At 34.9% G+C, this 22,153-nt stretch overlaps 1 protein-coding gene across 1 annotated transcript; it reads left to right on the top strand.

The window, feature by feature from the left end:
• The first annotated feature begins 15,030 nt into the window (after positions 1 to 15,030).
• LOC114179345 (3-oxoacyl-[acyl-carrier-protein] synthase I, chloroplastic) lies at positions 15,031 to 20,797 on the top strand. Its single transcript, XM_028065665.1, has 7 exons — positions 15,031 to 15,561; positions 15,829 to 16,260; positions 16,662 to 16,835; positions 19,402 to 19,515; positions 19,642 to 19,743; positions 20,261 to 20,327; positions 20,413 to 20,797. Exons 1-7 carry the CDS (start codon positions 15,112 to 15,114, stop codon positions 20,478 to 20,480), a joined length of 1,407 nt encoding a protein of 468 aa, XP_027921466.1. The 5' UTR covers positions 15,031 to 15,111; the 3' UTR covers positions 20,481 to 20,797.
• The last annotated feature ends 1,356 nt before the right edge of the window (positions 20,798 to 22,153 follow it).

Consider the following 22,153-nt stretch of genomic DNA (forward strand, 5'->3'; position numbering starts at 1 on the left):
CATATCATCTCATGATGCTTTCACAATTGTGTCTTGTGTTTACGAGACTTCTTCTAACATGATATCACTTGTGTCTTGATCTTTTCATATAGAGCTTTGATGGATGCATTCTGCATTCATTAAACTTATTACATGTGTTTGGTGATTTGAACTTCATTCACAATAAGCAAGTTTGTGTGTATGAGAGCTTGTAAGACCCGGGAAATTTTTAATTAATTAAATAATTAATTAATAAATGCAGGTAGCGAGAGCCTTTATAGCAATTAATAATGACTTTTATAATGTAGAATAGTACTAGCTCAAAGGGTTAAGAGTACTTGTTTATGTTGAGAGGACCTGGGTTCAACTCTTGTATGCCAAATTAAGTGTATTTTAATTATGTATTATTGGGTAGTGGAAGTCTTTATGGCATTAAAATTTTAAGTGTATGATGTGGAAAAGTATTAGCTCAAGTGGTTGAGAGTACTTAAATGTGTGAAAGGACTTGGGTTTAAGTCTTATGTATGCCATTTATGTGTTATTTATTTATTATTGTTTTGTTATATATGTGATCAGGTTGTGAAATGATATAATACTTGAATTATATTAGTTAACAAGAAACATGAATTGACATGATGGTTTGACATTGACTTGGCATTGGCATGGTTATGGGTTCAAGCCTTGGAGAACCCAAATTAAACTTTATTTTTACTAAACTTTGTTTTGGCATGGATATGGAAGGGTAGATGAAACCCTAGCAGCCAACGGGGTTGGGATGGAAAACGATGTCTTAAGTGTGCTTGAATGGCAATTACACCTCCTCATAATGTTAATTTCGTTTTAGAGAAATTAAGCCTAATTAACACACCATTAAGTGACTTGTTCCATTATTATGCAACAATTGGAGAGTGAATTCAGAGTAGAATTATGTGGGAGATTTACGTATAAGAGCTTAATTGAGAGAAAGCCAAAGGGAAGCCATTGGTGATAATATGAAACTCTCAAGTAATCCACTTTTAAGCAAGGAAACCAAGTTAGGGGAGCTAGACTCCAATTTCTTTTTTTGTCTAAATAATTACATGAAAAGCATGACAATTTGAATGCATGATTTCTGTTGTATCTGTGATTTTCTTATTTCTGGAAATTTTCCAGAAACCGCTTGGCGGGCTATACATAATCGTCAGGCGGCTCATAACATTGTGTGTGTTTCTTGGGTTCCCTGGAGGAATTGCTTGGCGGTGAAGCTCTGTACCGCCAGGCGACGCAAGTCTATAACCCATTTATGGGTTTCTCTGATGAACTGCCTGGTGGTGATGAATTTCTGCCAGGCGACGCGAGTCTGTTTGACTCAATTTTGATAATTTGTGGGGTCTGGAGTGATTCTGACCAAATAGGCAGCTAGTTTCAATTGTTAGGTGATGAATTGATATTAAACTTCATTGGGTTTAGGGTGATTGAGAACTAGATTCGATGGAACAGTGCATATGTGATTTAGGGCTGAAATGTTTAGGGTTTAAATGTTGCGAGTTCAATTAGTGGTGAATTTTAGTGAAAATTTGTAACAATTGAGAGGGGTTATACGTTAGTCCAAATGAAGAGTAATTCTTATGGAGATTGGAATGATTAGACAAGTATAAGACCAACTCGATAGGTTGGGAGGTTTCGCAGGGTGAAGCAATTCTAAAAAACCAGAAACTGTGAGCACCGTCTGGCGGCACAGGGCCTACCGCTAGGCGCCATCGTAGAGGCAGCATTTGTTGACGTGACTAAAATTTTTGTGAGGATTATGTGATTTTGGAAAGTGAGGAGTTTAAACCTCTCCAGGTTGGAGACGATATTTAGATTTAGGCTATGGTGATAATTGGTACATTGGAGAAGAGAGACGCAATTTCATTATTTTAAGAGGTGAGGGATTTTATAACTGCACTAGGTGTAGGGAATATGGGATAATAGTCTGGGAAGTGGGAATGCGGATTTGTGTGACTAGTGGATGATATAGAGAATACATGGCAATGGTGTTATTGACATGGTATGCAAGAGTTAATATAAATATAAGTAATAAATAGGATGAATCCAAGTAAACTTGTTGGCCCTAGAAGAAATTAATGTTTTGAGGCAGTCCTGACCATGGGGAATTGGGTTGAGATTGGTAGTGGTCCAATTTTATAACAAGTGAGAATTGTATAATTGAGGGAAGATGTATGATGGAGTTGAGGTGAGGTGGAAATCTTGATGGCTATTAAACCAATTGGAATTTAGAAACTCTTGGATTGGGAATTCTAGTAAGGCTAAAGCATTGTATACACTCTTGATGTGAACAAAACAAGGCATTAACATTGGTTGAAAGAACTGTGAGAGAGTGTGTAAAAAGGTAAGCCAGAACTTAAATCAAAGTTCGTAAGTCTGCAGATTTTCTGATATGGCGCCTAGCGGTAGGAATGCTAACTGCCAAGCAATAGCTTGGAAACAGAAAGTAACTTGTACGCGTGTCGCCTGGCGGTAGAGAGCTTTTCGCCAGGCGAAGTCTGCAAGGTCAGAGGGCTCCTAGTTTACGTGTGCCTGGCGGTGAAGGAAGTCTCGTTGGGCGACGTCTGCAACGTTGGGATTCTAAGGCACTTTTCGCCTGGCGGTACACGTCACCCGCCAGACGGTTTGGAAGCTAGCAGGGCCTAGTGGTACGTGTCCCCCGTCAGGCAATTTTTGTTGCTGCAACTTAGGCTTTTGGTGATGCTTCAAAGGTGGGATTGCTGGTGTTCCTTGAGTTGAGCTCGGAACGTATCCTTGAGTTGTGGTTCGGGATAGGGGATTAAGCATGTGGTATTCCTTGAGTTGTGGCTCAGAATAACATCTCTTGAGTTATGGCTCGGGATGGCGGATCAACATGAGGAACCCTTGAGTTAAGCTCGGGTTGGCGAGTGTTATTGGTGTGTGTATGTGTGCTGGTTGTGGCCAGTACGGATGGGTCCAGATAGATTGCCCTCCTCAGTAGTTGACTAACGAGTTTGGTAGTCTTGGGACGTTGCGAACTATGTTCGTATCTGGGAACTCCACCTGGTGTTACGGTTTGTAATCCTTAGCAATGGTTTCCCGCACATACTCTATCGGTTGTGGCCGATAGGTATGGCAGCAAGTCATCTTGAGGTAATCATTAGAAGATGTAGAACACAAATAACATGGTTGTGTCCATGTGATATGAAATCCAATGAGGGAATTCTTCTGGTGTGACTATATGATATAAATATAAAAGTGTTGTATATGTGTATGCATTCTTTAAATGTTTTATCTATTAAGTTCACCCTATATGTTTGTGTTTTGTAATGATCGTGTACGCGGTACACATGAGCAGATGATGTTGTTGCAGGTGATTCTGGTGAGGCTTAACGCCGGAGCGGGAATAGCTTGGGAGTTGATTTATTTTATGATTTTGAAATCAGATGTAAACTCTTATGAGATGTTTTAGACTATTTCCCATTACTTTTATAAACTATGGATATCAGATTTTATTGATAAAAGTATTTAAATTTCCCGTGTTTTTGGGAAATGATGCATTATTAAATGACGAGTAATTATTTACTTCTTTATTCTTTTATTTAAATTCATAATATCATGTCGGGATGTTACAGAGACTAGAAGGAGTTAAGGAGGAGGGCACGTTGCTAACACAAAAGACCAAGGTTTTTGGTAATTGAGCAAGGAACACAGGTTAGGGGAGTTGTACCTCGTGCTTAATATTTACTTATGTAATTGTTCATTGTATGATAGGCCTAAATGACTAGTTGTGCATTTTTCTGGGTTATATTGCATTTTTGGAAATTTTCCAGAAACCGTCTGGCGAACCTTCAAAGTCGCCAGGCAACTCATGTTAAAACAACCTAGTTTCTAGATTTCTGTTAAGAACCGCCTGGCGGTGAAGAGTTGCTGCCAGGCGATGCGTGTTTTTCATGAAAAATTTTGTTTTTCATATTTTCATGCAGCAGGAACCGTCGGGCGTTGATTTTATACCACCAAGCACCAGGTTCCTGACATTTGGGCGCTGGATGCCACAAATTTTTCTAGTTTGTGCAGTTTTCGTAAAACTGCATTTCTCAATTTGTTAACCGTCTGATTTTGGTGAAATTTTGACAGGTGATCCATGACATGATGTTCTTTACTTTGAACGGTGGAGATTTTATTTGGAGGTCTGTAGCTACAGATATATGTTATGCATGATTGCTGGTTTGGAAATCTTTAAAGTCCATGATCATGTAGGGATGATAAATTGTGGGCTTGGCATAATGCATGGGATATTGTTGTAAAAGGAATAGATTGCTATTGTGGGATTCGTATGTATGAAATTATTGCCATGTGACAAGGTTAAATTTGGGTTTGTATGCGGAATTCAAGAGAATTACAATTAATGTTTGAGTTATTTTGTAAAGTTCATGAGTTAGATGCATATTGGGTTCTGATTTTGAGTTCCTTACAACATGAATGGTTCGTATTAAACCAGGTATTGGCAGGGTATAAATGCACGAATCCTTGTGTAAAAATATATGTGCTTGATTCTTATGACTTGTGGAATGTGCGTTAAGTTTTGTATATGTATCAACATGTTGTTGGTGTTTTAGATTGCGTGTGGGGTGAGTAGGTTCATTAGAACCTATTCTGGAGTGCCAAAAACTAGTAGCATTGATGCTACTAGTGTGGCACCTAGCGGCACGGGGTAAGCCGTCAAGCGACAGTGGGTGCAGGTAAGCTTTGGGAGAAACACAACGTGAGACGGTCTGCATTGGAATATTGCCTGGCGGTGCTTAGGCAGCGCCAGACGATAGCGCAAAGGGCAGTGTGTTCTTTTTCCTTGCGTTTTGTGTGTTTGTGATGTTGGACTTGGACCAGGAGATGCTTGACAGTGTCATGAGCGGGTAGGTTCATGATTGATGATGAATGCATGATTAATATGAGCGAGAAGGTTCATATTAATGATGCTCTCGTGTGAGGATATGGGCGTGGAGGTTCGTATGTTTCGTGCTTACACTTGAGGGGTTGCTACGAGCGGGGAGGTTCATAGTTGGATGGATCATGTGTGTTGAACTACGGGCGGAGAGATTCGTAGAGTTGGACTACGAACGGGGATGTTTGTAGAGGTTGGACCACGAGCGGGCAGGTTCGTGGAAGCATGATATATCCTAGGTCCATGGTCAAGTATTTGTATGGTGTTCTTGGAATAGTAGTTTCAAGTGCATAATAAGACTTAGAGTTTTACACGACTTGTGATTGATTTCTTTGGAGGTGCGTGGTCTACGAGGCTTTGGGTGATACCTTAAAAATGGACTTTACTGTGACATTCCTTGAGTTATGGCTCAGAATGGTATCCCTTGAGTTGTAGCTCGGGATAGAGGATAAACACAACCTAAATTTTTCTCACAAGTTTCAAACCAATTACCAACACGCCAAAGGCAATTAAAATCATCAATTCCACTCAAAACAAGCCACAATGACATATTATACCACATACAATTCCAATTCTCACATGAACTTGAAATTTAACATTCCTTCATCTCATAAATTCAACCTACCCCAAATCAACATACCAATTCAATCATACAATTTTAGTCTAAAATCAACCAGTACGTAGAAAATTGAATTACAAAAATCGTAAAGTAGTTACATCAATTTCCCTTTCCTCAAATGGACACTTTAGGTTCCTCAACAACCTTCCACAACTTCCACTCACAAAAAAAAAATAAATAAAAACTAACAACACCAACAAGAAGATCAAATCAATGATTTAAGGAATACACTGAAATCATAAACATGCAAGGACTAGATTGGTGTAAAGTTGGACTACACGTAACTCATAAAACCTAAGACAAATAGAAAATTACAGCTTTGACTCTATAAGAAGGGGTAGAAGGGGAACTTATTTTATTCACGATTATGATTGGTGAGATTTTTAGAGTTCTCCACAGTGATTCCAACTGTATGCTCTGATAAAAAAAAAACATATGAACTATATGTGAGATATTCCATAAAGAGAAAAGAGATTAAGAGGGGATTGTGTTATATAGAGATAACCAACTTTGTATAATGAACTCGATAGTTGAAGAACTTATTTATACTTTAGCCTATTTATCACTTAAAGACAACTCTATTGTCCTTTTATTTTACCTTATACACTTAGGAATCTATAAATAAGAGTTTCACAAAAGTTAATTCTTTTTAAGTTTTTTTTAGCTCATGAAAACTTTAAACCATTAAAATATTTTAATATTATGGGTTAAATATGTTTTTGGTCCCTTAATTATAATGAAAATTTTCAAATGCTCCTTGCACGAAACTTTGATTTTGTTTGGTACCTTTACTTTCAAAAGCATTGATTTTAGTCCCTTGTTTCCAATTGTGTCAAATTTTTTCCTACGTGACAAATGACATTCCTTTCGGCATTTGGAGTGTTGACACCTTGGATGACATGTGTTTGGTACATGTTTAATCTTTATTTTTTTTAATAAAAGATTAATTAAAAAAAACACCAATGTTGTTTTTGTGTTTATAACATTTTAATTGAAAATATTTGGGTTTTCAAACAAACAAAAAACCCTTATAAGGTCATCTCCTTCATGAGCCACTAAGGGCTCCATCTTCTTCACCTTTGCGCACCTTACCCTTAGCCAGAGCTTTCACTAACATCGACGAAGCCAGTCTCCACTAGAGACATCGCTAGTGAGGACCAAGTCGCATATACTTCCATCTAATCTTTTTACTTTCCATGTTGCGATCAAGGACTACGTCATTGAGGGTGTGAAAGTCGAAGCCCTACTTGTTAGAAAATCTGGATCCCAGTTGTCCCATCCTTCTTCGAACATGGGTTACCTTGCTCCATGGTCTCAGACCACATACACATACTTTTTATCCTACCATGTGGCACGATCATGATCTGACAAGTGACTTTTTTGTTTTGTTTTTGTTTTACATTAAAAAAAGATAAAAATTAAAAATTCCACAAATTGACAGGTGACATATATGGACACAACATTAATATTAATCTAACAGAAATAATCAAATTGAATCATTTAAAAAATACAAAAACTACATTAAACCCAAAAAAAAGGAACGAAATTGAACCAACCGAACAAATACGAAACTAAATATATAGTTAACCCTTGAATATAATATTGAAATGTAAACAATAATTAGAAATTTATGAAGAGTTGTGATTTAAGTATTATTATTACATGCATCAAAAATAATATTCAAAATTAATTTTTAATTAAACTTTTAATTATATTTTTAAATACAATACAAAGAAATATACTTTAATTTTCAATTTTTATTAACATTTTCTTATATTATACACACCATCAATTAAAATATATTTTTAATAAAATTAAAATAATATATAAAAAAATAAAGTATAAAAGTACTTTATAAGCAATGTAGTAAATATAACTCAACTATTTTTTAATAATATTTCATGTTTTTTAATTCAATTCTAATTATTTATGCTGGAAAAAGATTTTTCAAAATCAAATTCTATATGTCTATACATGAATAATGAAATTGTTTATGATAAAATGTATCTATCAACATCCGTCATAATTTGACGAAATGTCATAATTCTTTTATATAAATATTATATAAATTTGACGAAATGTCATTTTAAATATTCAAAATTATTTTTTCAAAAAATTATTTAAGTTAAATATGTAAACAATAATACATATTTTAGCACATAGTAATTCATTATTATTAAATTATACATAAAAGCGTAAATTGAAAATATATTATAATGAAAAAACAATAACAAATTATATTTAAGAAAATATTACTCAGCTTTCTAAAACAAATAACATATAACTATTAACACATAATAAATAACTCTATCGGAAATATCAATATGTTATTATGATATATACAAACAATACACAAGTAGTTTATTATAAAAAAACTGTTGAAAAGTAGAAATTTTTAAAACTGTTATAAAACAAATATCTTTTTAATACCTCAAAAATATTAAATTTTTAATTATTTTTATAAATTAAATTAAAAATTTAATTTAATTTTTTTTATTAAAAATTAATTTTGTATGATATAGCCTATGAATTAAAATATATTATAACTAAAATAAAAAATATATAAAAAATATTTTTAATAATATATTTAAATATTATTTAATATAATAAAAAAAGGGATGCATAGATTTAAAACTAGTTTGAGAAAAAAAATTGAATTTAAATATTCAATTTTTTTAAATAATATATAAAAAATATTTAAAATAATATATTCAAAATATATAAAAAATATTTAAAATAATATATTTAAATATTATTTAATATAATAAAAAAAAGGATGCATAGATTCAAAATAATGTTTAAAAAAAGATGCATAGTGTAAGCCCCATTTTTCAGTCTTATGGGTTTTTGGGCCTGACCTCTTCGTAGGCCCAAGACCAGCCCTTCTGAAGGACCCCAATACCCTGTCAGCCCCTCACATTCTCACTTACCTCTGTTTCAGAAAAACAGTTTGCTCTCGTCTCTCTCTCTCTCAACGAAAGTAAAAGGGCTCTGTTAGGGCAGAAGTCCCCCTCCTTACCAGCTAGCTCCAATCTGCTTCGTACTCTCGGGTAAGTTGAACCTAAACTTCATTTCCCCTTCTTCCAGTATAAGAGTTACAGTTCTGTTTTGGGTTCCTCTGATTCCCTTTTTCTCAACTCAAGTGTATCTTGGTTTTCAGCTCTGTAGCTTGCTCCGGTGCTTTATTGTCTTAGTGGGTTACCATTCCTTGTGCTAGTGTCTAAAAAGGTAAGGGAAGCTAGATTTAACCGTTCATTTTTGTTGTTGGGTGTCTTGTTGGTTTGTTCCATGTTTATGAGCTTGAGAAGTATGTTTAATCGAATGAGACTGAATTGCATGCGTGTTTGGATGTTGGTTTGAACTGTGGCTCTAATTGCATGTACGCGAACAGTGGCGAGAACTGTCATTCTCGCCCAGGCGAGAGTCTCAGAAACTCGCCCAGGGTTTTGCTAGAGAAACTCGTCCAGGCGGAGGGCTCTGGTCTTGAGCGACGCGTTGTCTCGCTCAGGCGAGAGTGACTCGCCCAAGCGAGTTCTCGAGGAAAATCTGGTTTGCTCTGCTCACAACCTCGTCTAGGCGAGGTGCTTCATTGTTGGGCGAAGGGCGATCTCACCCAGGCGAGCTGATCTCGTCCAAGCGAGATGCTCGCAGAGTGCCACTGTTCCAGGCCTCGCCTAGGCGAGAAGGCCTAGCCTAAGCGAGACAGTTGCTGCAGCTTAGGCGAGGACTTCTAGCCTGGGCGAGAATCGTGCAGATTTATGTGTTACATCTCCATTTACATTGTGTGTGGCTATTTACCTCGAACATGTATGATTATGGTGTAACTGTATGAGTTATATGCACTGGGATTGGTATGTTTGGTATGAGTAATGACATGGAATTCTTATGTTATGGTTAGGTGAAATGAGAATTTAATGTATGAGATGGAAATGATGGTTGGGGTATGATAAACATGAAATTTGTATGTGATAGACGTAATTCCATGAGTCTCGTAGGGAGATCTCATGGTGGTGTGTAGTGTATATATTAAGATATGGATTCAAGTAAGGATTGCATCCCGAAGCTCTAAAGGGTCAGTGAGTCTCAAGTAGAGCAAACTGACCCAAGTGGTGAGAGTAGCGGGAGGCCCTACTCTCTGGCAGGATAATGGCCTTAGACGCTTAAAGGCTAACCTTGTGCGTGGTAGGGTGAAACCCATTGGCAATGGCTCTGCAGAGCAATAGAGGCCACCACGAGTGCAAGCGTCCAGTGAATCCGATCTTAGTATATGTATCCGGATAATTGAGTCATAGTGTCTTGCTTGTTTGCCATAACATGACTTATGTGTCTCTGTGTTGTATGCTTGGGAATGTTTATGTACTTGTTCTGTTACACTATGATAAGTTTTAAATTACATTAGCTTACCCTTGCATTTTGTGTATGTTCCTGTTGTGTTTTCTCTTTTGCGATGATCATCATTGGTGGGGGAATACTTCTGGAGGTAGGCCTGATGGTGGTAGCAGTGCAGCCTAGTGGGCCCGTTGATATGGCTTTCGAAGCAGTTCTATGGCCCTAGTGCCTTGTAATTCCATGCTCTTAGAGCATTTCTTTTGCACAACTGTTAAATTTTAGATTTGGTTTTGATTATGGCATGGTTGTATGCCCAAGTTTCCCTCTAAGTACTCCTATGGATGACTGTTACAACACATTTCTTAACTCTGGTTTCTTCTGTCAGCTTTGCTCCTTAATATTATAACTATGCGATGTTTTGTTTAGTAGAATAATCTATTTAAATGGGATGTCACACATAGATTTAAAATAATATTTAAATAATTTTGTATGATATAGCCTATGAATTTTAAAATATTGTTTTGAATTTTTCAACCATTTTAAAAAACATTGAAAAATTTAAATTTAAATCTCACATTTTTTATTAGATAATAATGTTTTTGCCTTTTTGCCTAATATTATTTATTTCTTTATTTTTGACAGATTTCTTCCCACTCATCGAATCAATTTTAATCTGAACAAGGTATTTTGACACGTAATGTGAATAACCTCTCAAGCTACATAACACAACCATAGATTTTTATTTCTTGAAATAAAAACTTTACTAAAATTAATCAAATGTCATAATAATGATTACGTCTAACAATTCACAATATGATGGAAAAAGTAAAGTACCTCGTTATATTATATCCACCTCTTAATTGGTACGAAAAGTTTTTGCATTGAATTGAATAAAATTGCTTCAATGAATTAACATATTTCTTACTTTAAAAGGGAATCTAGTATGGAGGATCTTAGGTATATTATTTAAAGTAGAGATGACATATGCGATTTATAATTATTTTAGAATGAAAAAAATAAGTTTAAGATAGTATAAAATTTCCTTTAAAGATTCTTTTGAAAAAAAAAAGATTTGTTATTTCTATTTTTCTTTTCTTTATCATTTATAGATTAAGGAATAATAATTTAAAATTAACGTGAAAAATTCTTAAGTACAAAAATTATTGTTAAATGTAACAAATGAAACTTAATGGAAAGAAATAGAGGAATGATGAGATAGCAAACAGGTAGGACGGTGCTTTCACTTTCTCTACATTGTTATTATCGCTTGACTTTCGCTCTAGGGCTTTGTGTTGTAAAGTCTTTTGGATAAATTAAAAAATATAATTAAATATTAGATCAAGAATGAGAGATAGCAAATAAAAATAATTAAGGCCATCTTAAATTTAGCTAAAATAATTAACTGTTTGAATTTAGTTATTGTTTTATTTTTCTCTCGATGTTTTTAAATAAATTTATGGTACTTATTATATTTTCAAAATTCATTTATAAAGTGCCCACCAGATCGATTGTTGTCATGTAATGTCAAATGTCAAATAAATAATAGAAATATCGGAAGATAATTAATTTTCTATTCTCTCTTATTATATTTTTGTAGAACATGAAAAACGGAAGTTTTAATATACTTGAAAACAATCCATTAAGATGTTCAAAAAGTACATATTGACGGAGAGTGAACATATCGGCCTCTGTCTTCACCAGACTTCTTCTTTCATCTTCATAGTCTCCTTTAGCTTCACCCTCTCCTTCCTATCTTCAATTTTTTCTCGGATTTCAGACACTGCGATTTCCAGTCCTTCAACTTTTTAATTTACTCTTCAAGTTTCTTCTTTTCCTCGGCTCATGCAGCTTGGTCATCATCGACTTTCTTCTTCAGAGTCGCCAACTCCTCCATAACCTTCTTCACCTCATCGAACAGCTCTTTCTGTAGCAAATTAGCTACACTTCGGCCCATCACCAAAGATCTGGCTTGAAACTTTATTAAAGTTTTTTTTTTAATAATGTACCGATATTTCAATTTAGGTTACGTATTTATATTTGATATGTGTGTCCAATATTTTAAGATACTTATTAATGAAGTATTTAATTTATAAAGTCGTAGTACACTATAAAAAATGTTGAATAATGACCAATTTTAGTAAAAAAAAAATTAGTTACTATATAATGACCGATTTAGATACTAATTTAAAAATTAAAAATTATAATTGGTCTTTAAATTGATAATTTAAATAGTTTCCATTATGAATTGGTTTATAAATTGGTCATTAACATTAGCTACCAATATTTTGACTACCAAAATAAGTTGTTTCTAAATTGGTCACTAACATTAGCAACCAGGTTTTGACTACCAAAATAATTGGTCTATAAATTGGTCTTCAATAACATATTTTTGGTTACTAAAATTAGTTATTATTTAAGAATTTTTTGTAATGATACTTTTATGATAACAATAATTTATTTTTTATATTGACAACTTTAGTACATATAATTTTATTTTGAATTCACACAATAATGATAATATATTTATTATGTTTTTAAGAATCATTGTTCACTTTTCAATATTCATATATCACGTATTTATCACATGTCGTATCCTATTATTTTAAAAATAAACGTATCAACATATCGGATATGTGTCATATCCGATACACGTATCGTATTTGTGCATCATATAAGCTTCCAAAGCACTGCCCGACTCTACCGCTTCTACAAACTCTGATTCATACTCACTTAAATTGATGTCCAAACCTTTTTGAATCCAACCATCAGGACCTCAAGATTGTCGAGATCTAATGTATTAGAAACAAAACTCGGTGTCCCACCCTTTGCAAGAAACCTTAACTTCTTCCTATTCTTACCAACTACTTTTTGCTTGGATGGGACAACCCTCTTCACAACTAAGGATGGCGAAAATACTCGTACAAGTGGGTATCCACAAATAAATTTTGTGGCGTTTACTTGGTACTTGCGAGTAGTAGGTATTTTAATACCTATTTATAAACAAGTTGAGTATGGGTATCATATTATTTGTACTCACGAGTATCCATTACCTATAAAAAACTAAAATTAAAATTGTGATGGAGTTGCATCCCCAACTATTAGGATGAAGTTATGTTTGAGTGATGTTCAGAAGACGAAGAACACCTATTGTGAACTTGTTAAAAGGAAGCCGAAAATGGAGCTGAATGAAAAAGGTCATATACACGAAGAAAAACTCATCCTTACCATCCTCACGACCATGACACACACTATGTATATCACTTACCCTCTTAAGAGATACGATACTATAACTCAACACTATCTAAAAAATATATATGTTGTTCAACTAGGAAGTCAACAGTCGTGACCACCTAAACTTAAAAGACACTACCTGAACCCCTTCATGATCCCACTCGTACCCAACACTCTTGGGAAGAGAGCTCTCAGCATGTTCCTTGGGAGGGTCTTTTCTACACTTCGTGATAACCTCCATGTTTACCCCCAACGTTATAGATAATGAATCATCTGATGACTTTAAAGACTGACTGCTACCCAACCCCTCGACCCATATTCGATCCATTGAAGGATATACCTAAAGGTATCTGACACTTTTGCACTTTTTCTATGAAATTTGTAAAAGAAGATATCAACAGTAGATAAAATCGTAGGAAACTTGGTAAAGAACGTAAAAAATGAAACCTTATTTATAGAAACCCATAACACATTTTCACATTCCCCCCACCATGCCAACAGTCGCAAACCACCAATAAAGGAGCCTAATAGTCACAACTCTTCCACTCTCAAAAGTTACCTTGATTTCAACAAAACTTGACAATTGCACACCTGCGTCTTATCAACCTTGACTTTTCATTATCTCAAACCTCTTTGTCGCTTAGCTCCTTAAGGTTGGGAGGCAACTATACCTATAAGGTCATACAACTAAAGAAATATAGTTTTTCTTTTCAAAAATCTCAAGACCAACTATCGAGTATGCCCATGACCTCTTTCAAGTCTTCAACATATGACATGTTAAGACTAGATGGCTAATGTACTGTATAAGTTTAGGGCACTCCTCAACCTTTACATGGCCTAAACGAATACATGTCGACCCTCAAGGACGCACATGTATCCAACTCACATTAGCTAGTAGAGACAACCATTACCATTCATTATGGTAAACCCAAGGTTAATCACAATAATCCAAATTTATTTGGTAAATAGTGTCTTGGGCCAAAAATTCACCTAGGTAAGGTCAACAGTAGTATAAGTAGTATGTTTTACAAAATACATTGATCACATATTCATTTTAGCATTTATTACTCTCTTACACATCATACTTACTTTATCATCAGAGTGTCTTTTGCAAATACATTTTCTTTGATGGAGTTCGAAAGTGAGTACCTTTGGAGAGATACATATCCCCTAAAATTGTGGCATTTGGAGTACTTTTAAAAGGTTTTATATGATATACCTTAGCCTAGAAAAACAATAGTTATTTTTAAAAAGAAAAAAATACATATACATTTAATAACCTCAAATCTTAAATATTAATTTAAAAATAATTAATATTTTAAACGTGATATAACTAAGCACGTATAAAAGCGAACATGTTTTAAAAACGATAAATAATTAACATATTCGCAACTATTAACATGGATTAATTATCTTAAAAGTGGTTAAACATGACAATGACAAGTTTGGACATTGAAGATGTTTCAGCTTAGAATTTCTAATTAAGGAAGGCAGCAGAAGAAACATGAGCTTTATGAGCTTTGTATTTATCGATAGGTCGCAGACTATTTCTCATCCATTTATTTCCGTTACTATTATTAAATTTACTTGTTATCTCTGATTGGAATTTGGTTGATAAAAAATATAAAACGGGTAGAACTAAAATTAATTTATCTTACTTTTTATGTTTATTATTTTATTTTTTATTTGATATTATCCACATAAAATAAAATTTAAAATATTTATGTCAGATAATGAATTTGATAGTCTTGTTAGTATAATTTTTTGCATAATGATTAACGATGTATGAATTATGATTGAAAGTGAGTGTATAAAGTATTCTTACATACTATTATTATTATTAAGAAAATTTTGATCTCATTGAAATAAAAAAATAAAATTTCAGTTTAAAGAAAACATACACAAATAAAAAATGAGCTGAGCTGAAAATAAATACGACCACTTGTTAGTTTCATTGTGTAGTTGCCACACAGTACACAGTACAGAGTTGTTCAGTGTTCAGTGCATCGCATTCTCCGCCATCATGCAAGCGCTAAACTCGCCCACCCTCCGCGCGTCTCCCTTGGACCCGCTTCGCGCTCCCAACAATGCCGCCAACAGAAGAGCCGCCGCCGCCAAGCGCGTATTCTTCGTCTCCGCCACGGCGGCGCCCAAGGTTTCTGCCCCGCAGCGCCAGAAGGACCCCAAGAAGCGCGTGGTGATCACCGGAATGGGCCTCGCGTCGGTGTTCGGCAACGACGTCGAGGGCTATTACGAGAAGCTCCTTGCCGGAGAGAGCGGCATCACCGCCATCGATCGCTTCGACGCGTCCAAGTTTCCCACCCGCTTCGGCGGCCAGATCCGCGGCTTCTCTGCCCAGGGCTACATCGACGGCAAGAACGACCGCCGCCTCGACGACTGTCTCCGCTACTGCATTGTCGCCGGCAAGAAGGCCCTCGAAAGCGCCGACCTCGCCAAGGATAACCTCACCAAGGTTTCTCCTTCTCTCAGATCTATTCTCTTTTTCGCATTTCTCGGTTTTTTCTTTCCTCTCGTGTTCCGAAGACAATTTTGTTCGACAAAATCCTGTTCAGGATACTAAATGTAAACACTTGTCCAAATCGTAATTTGCCACGTTATGGGAAACTACTTCACTGGAATCTTATTGGAGCCTTGTTTAACTTGAATATCTGATTTTCTGGTTCTTCATTCTTATGGAACCCCTATTTAACTTGAATTTCTGATTTCTGATTCTGTGTAGCTTGATAAGGAGCGTGCCGGTGTTCTCGTGGGATCCGGAATGGGAGGCCTAACGGTGTTTTCCGACGGTGTTCAGTCTCTGATTGAGAAAGGGCACCGGAAGATAACGCCGTTTTTCATTCCGTATGCCATTACTAACATGGGTTCGGCTTTGCTTGGGATTGACCTCGGGTTCATGGGTCCTAACTATTCTATTTCCACTGCTTGTGCTACCTCCAATTATTGCTTTTATGCTGCGGCGAACCATATACGGAGAGGGGAGGCTGATTTGATGATAGCGGGTGGAACAGAGGCTGCCATCATTCCCATTGGGTTAGGGGGTTTCGTCGCTTGCAGAGCGCTTTCCCAGAGGAATGATGACCCCAAAACTGCTTCAAGGCCGTGGGATCAGGGGCGTGATGGCTTTGTTATGGGTGAAGGTGCTGGAGTTTTGGTAAGCTTACGTTCACCTTTTGTGTTTCTTAGGTCCCTTTTCAATGAACTTTTCCATTAACCCTTGTAAAGAAGAAAAAGAAAGGGGAAATGAATTCAGCGTTTGTCCTTATAATAACTCATTTCATTTTAATTTCTTATTTTCTCATCTTGTAATCATTTTAAGTACTTACGGAGAAGTTTTTCTAAGGATTTTGTAAGTATAACTGTAGGATCTTTATGAATTTATTAGAGTGGTAAACTGCTGAGAAAGTAACACTACCTTTTTCAGTGTTCTCATTCCCTATTCTACCATGTAATCTCCTTTCCCTGTGAATGTTGGAGGAAATTTCTATCTTGTATGGGTTTTTGTTCTATGCAAGCTAATTCTTAAATCTTATAAGGTGTTCTATAAATTGATAGGTGATGGAGAGCTTGGAACATGCCATGAAGCGAGGCGCTCCTATAATTGCTGAATACTTGGGAGGCGCTGTTAACTGTGATGCTTATCATATGACAGATCCAAGGTCTGATGGACTTGGTGTGTCTTCATGCATTCAGAGCAGCCTTGAAGATGCTGGTGTGTCACCTGAGGAGGTAATATTTTTCTCCTTGTACTACTCTTCCTTTTAGAGCTAATTTTTTTTTCCTTCAAAAGGATAGGTGGTTTCTCTTCACTTTTTATTATGGTATTTCTCTTCAAGAATTCTCCCTAGTTGACTCTACCTTTCTGTTATCTTGCTTGCATATTCTGTGTTATCAATATCTTTGTATTATGGTAGGGGATGGCATAGCATATATATATAGAAATGATAAACATTTCTTATGCTGCTATGCAATATTATTTGTAGTAGGCCTCCCAGGATTTTCTTTTCTAGCATTGAGGTTTGGCTAAATTATGGCAGAGACGTTAAACAGTTACTAATACCCAATTAAATAAAACAGGATGCTCATTATGCTTATAAAATACTTATCTTCCTATTCAACCATTAACGGGATTTACATGGTAAACAGTGTCTAGAAATCACCCGAAAAACAGGTTTACTGCGGGAAGAAAAGGAGGTATGAGAATGAGCACCTGTAGTGAGTAATACCTGGAGTGAGAGTGGCATAATTGACTTCACATGGCAAAAGGATATAGGAGCGTGGGAGAAATCTGTTAGGAGATAGTGGGATGATAAAAGGAGAGGAGAGAGAAAATGCAAGAAAGATTCAAGTAGTGAGAGAATTGGGGGGAGAGACCAAGGCCTCCCATGAGTCTCGGGCTGAATGTTTTCCATTTTATAGTTTCTGCTCAGTTTTTTCTCCTGCATTTGGGGTATTGTAGCTGATGTTGCACAGAGGCCCATAGCATACAGTATCTTTTTGGGTGTATTTTGTGTAGTCTGGCCCAGTTTCTATCAACTTCTATTTGAGCTTCCTATTCTGGGAGTTGTGAAGAGTAATGTGCATATGGGCTGTCAAAGCTCTGCATATGAAGAAGTCAATAATTAAATGTTGTGTTGTGACTCCTTTAAGAAGGATATTGTGGGTTAGGATCTCGGGATAAGGGTTGGATGATGAAAGAAGCAAAGGGCGAGCAGTGGGAACCATTTTCAGCCATCAATGACCTTAATGATGGTTTCAGATAATGAATATCCAGCACTCAATTAAATAAAGAAAACCAAAATAACAAAGTATTTAAGTATGCTAGTACAAGTGAAAATTGTTCACAAACAACCACGTTAAAGTATTTAAGTATGTTCATTCTTGGTGGTTTGTCATTAGCTGACGTATAAAAAAATTTACTTATTCAGTGCATAGACTTCTTTTTTTCCAGATAATGAATATCCAGCACTCAAATAGAGAAAACCAAAAATAACATAGTATTTAAGTATGCTAGTACAAGTGAAAATTGTTCATAAACAACCACATTAAAATATCAGGTAAAACTAGTTTGAAATTAGGAAAGAAACCAGTCGTAAACAATTTCAGCTTAGACACACGGGATAATCAAGTGGATACTCAAACATTCAGAGTTAATCAAACTTTGGACAGTTCCACCAAGCTAGTGAGGGGAGGCACAACACAAGTCAGCACTATAGGGGATGAGAGAACGTACAACACCACAATTTCCATATGTCCTAATTTTAAACTTTCAATTAGGTTCAGTTCAATTACAATAAGGGAGGCACCAATGCACAATAAGGAACAATGGTTCCTGGTTCCAAATTGTTGGGGTATGGTCGTTCCTGGGGGTTGTGATCGTCATAGGCCTGTTGTTGCAGATTGTGTGGTTGGTCATGTTTTACAGAGGTAACCTATTAGGTTGTTGGACCTTGTACCTGCACCAATGATGCAAATGCAGAAGGAACACAGCAGGGTTATCTCTCAATGCCCTTGTACCTAACCCTAAACACACCAATGTGACACTTGCTATATAACACAGTAGAGAAACCCACCTTTAAACACACACACACACACAAACATATATATATATATATATATATATATATATATATATATTAAGTGGAGAATTTGAGACTTTTTGCTGAAGTTGAGTTTATCCAAGTCTAACAAGTAATGTACAAATTTAATAAAAGACGACTTTACATGTTATTCAACTTATTTTTCTAAGAGTTCAAATGGGCTAACTTGCCAATTTACAAACTCCTCTTTTTGGTGTTGCTATTTGTCTTCCATTTTGCAATTTCCATTCATCTTTTTTTTTTTCTTGTAATCGTGGGTACGGTTCTGATATTACAGAATTACACTGATTGTAGTAGCAAAATGATAAAATGATTAATATACAGCATGTTTAATTATGGTTCACCATAGCACTTAGTTATTTTCTGAGATTTGGTTCAGTGTCTCTTAGAGTGATATCAAGTTCGAATGTGTGAGAAACACAACTATTAGAACATAAATCAAAGTATGTATCTGAAAGTAAGGCCCTGAGCAGTTGCAACTTACGCAAATACTCCTTTGATACATAGTTACTCCCTCAATTTTCCAAGAGAGAGGGGCTTAAGCTACTAATAGAGCTAAAAGGAATTTTGTAATGCCATCGTTTTTCTGTCAGTTCTAGAAGTTAGTCTTAATGTTTTTGTTATTTATATGTTGTTTCTGATTCAGTCATACCATAAATTTGCAAAGTGAAAGTGTGACAATTGCTTATTTTCAGGTCAACTACATAAACGCACATGCAACTTCCACTCTTGCTGGCGACTTGGCAGAGATTAATGCTATTAAGAAGGTTTTCAAGGACACTTCTGGCATCAAAATTAATGCCACCAAGGTACTATCACGCTAGTGGCTTTATTATGCTGGTGACAGCTTTCTGTTTTCTTCTATATTACAGAATGTTATATTGGATTGTTTCATTCTCCGGGAACTGACATTTGCGTTCTTCATTTTGTATCAGTCTATGATAGGACACTGCCTTGGTGCAGCTGGGGGGTTGGAAGCCATTGCCACTGTTAAAGCCATAACAACAGGATGGCTGCATCCAACAATCAATCAATTTGTACGTTTACTTAATTCTTTTTAGGGTTAAGGTTAATTTGACTGACTTCTAGAACTTTTGTTATTGTAAGTTGTTATTTGTCAGTGTTTTTCTCTCCTTTCTTTAGCCATGTGGGATCTATATTGGTGTGGCAAAGTTGTTTCTGAAAATAATTGAAAATTGTACCTAGGAATTTGTACATGTCATCAACTTATTATAAATATGTGTGAATTATTTCACATATTAAACTGGTAGTTTAGGGATGGTTAGATCGAGTTCCATGGATTGTCTGAACCAGATTGCAGTTAAGATTATGTTAGTATTAATTATCATCAATCATCCTAGTTTTAAAAAGTGGGGAAGTATTGTGTTTTCAGTCGTTATGATTACCCGCACAAGCAAGCAGTTAGGAAAATATTATGATGTCCTTGTATTATCCCATTCTGCTTTTGAGAACCAAACAGTATCATTCGTTTTTATTTTCTTGCTGCATTGTTTCAATTCTAGAGTTACAATGTGTCCTTGGTCTTGAGTGCAGAACCCAGAACCCGCAGTCGATTTTGATACAGTGGCAAATGTGAAGCAGCAGCATGAAGTGAATGTTGGTAAGATTCTAAATAATTCAATAGCCAAATCCTCCACAGTCCATCATAATTGGAACAGCAATGATTGATTCTCTTTGTATTTCAGCTATTTCAAATTCATTTGGATTTGGTGGACACAACTCTGTGGTGGCATTCTCTGCTTTCAGGCCCTGATTACGCAGGTTGGGTTATCTGCGCTTTATGTGGAACACGGGTTTAAGTTATTTGAAATTTTGTTCTCTCTAGATCAGTGAGGCTGTTTGTTCTATTTGAGCCAATCATATATGAAAGCCGTAGGCCTGTAGTTCAGTTTGTGGTAATTGTGACTTGACAGTTAGCTATAAGTCTGTTTTAATGAGTAGACGTTTTTGAATGTAGCTGGAAGTCCTTAGTTTGGAGGTATACAGAAGGATAAAATGCCAAATGAGCAATTCTTCATCATTCTTCCATATTGTTTCAGTAAAGATATTTATCATCATTTTTTCCAATCATTCATCAGTTTCAAGATAAATACTATGCTTTTTATGCATTGTTAAGGTAACAATTGAAGATTATGCTAATAAATATTGTTTTTAAATCAATTATCACAAAAATAAAGTCTTGCCGTTCATAGACAATGCATAATTATTAGACTTGATATTTTCTACGTGAACTTCCAAATTAGATATCGAATATTTATATTTTAATGTTGGTTGATAGAGGTAATGCTATTAAATTGATTCAATCCCGTCAAAAGAAATCAGAACAGAAAGTTAACAGCTAAATATATTGAAAATTGAAACAATTGAAAATAAAAAAGTAAGTTAAATTTTCTATAGAGCCGGGTTTTATTAATTTATGATAATTATTTATACTTTTGTAATATAACTTGATTTATTCCTGATAGTATATTTAATTGAAGTGTTTTGTAATAATTTAAGCTAAAACACATAAATATAAATAATCAAATTCTTTATATTTATTTTTAATAGTATGTATTCTAAAAGTTGTAACACATGTATTTTAAGAGTAGCTGGTTGGATGATTGATTATGAATTTTAAATGATTGAATTTAGTAAGGGACATAATAGACTCCATCAATTTTAGGTGCTTAGAAGTTACAACGAACACTAAGAAGTAAACTAAAAAATGTTGAAATAGCAGGGATATGTTTCAAAAATTTAAATGCAAAATTCTTAAAAAAAACTTGTCAAAATTATACTAAGAAATAAAAAAGAAATATATTTATTAATACAACATGGAATTTAAACATTTTCATGGGACATTTTTTAATGAATAAACATCTTTCGATTCCAATTTCAGAATGCAATATGATTCAGCAAGGAACATTATATCAACTTAAACATCGAAACAACAATAAATATGCAAATAAGTTAAAAAATGAGTTTTAGTATAATAGAGAGTAAAACATTATTAAGTTAAAAGTTAAAAAAAAAAAACAATTGAAAAATAAGAAAGTTTGTCTATGAACTTGAGAAAGGAAGTTTCGGGACAGGTTTGTGAAGAAGTCATCGAGTTGAAGATGAACTAGAGGAGTTTCTCTTAAACTCTATTGCACACGAGAATGGACCAAAACAACAAAGATGATTAACAAAAACTGTGATCATGATGATAACAATGGTTGCAATTAAAGTGAGTTGGTGTAAGAATAAAAGAAAAAATGATTATTTTATTTTGTTGCTTTTTAATCTAATTCTCTCTTAAGATAAATACAATATTTTATTTTATTGCTTTTTAATCTAATTCATTCTCATGAACACTTTTGTATACAAGTTAAGAGTGAATATTTGTTAAAAAAGGGAAGTTGTAAAAGAATAAATGTGTTGGTACGAGCTTTAGAAAACAAT

The sequence above is a fragment of the Vigna unguiculata genome, chromosome 3, assembly GCF_004118075.2.
Source record: "Vigna unguiculata cultivar IT97K-499-35 chromosome 3, ASM411807v1, whole genome shotgun sequence".
NCBI lineage: Eukaryota > Viridiplantae > Streptophyta > Magnoliopsida > Fabales > Fabaceae > Vigna > Vigna unguiculata.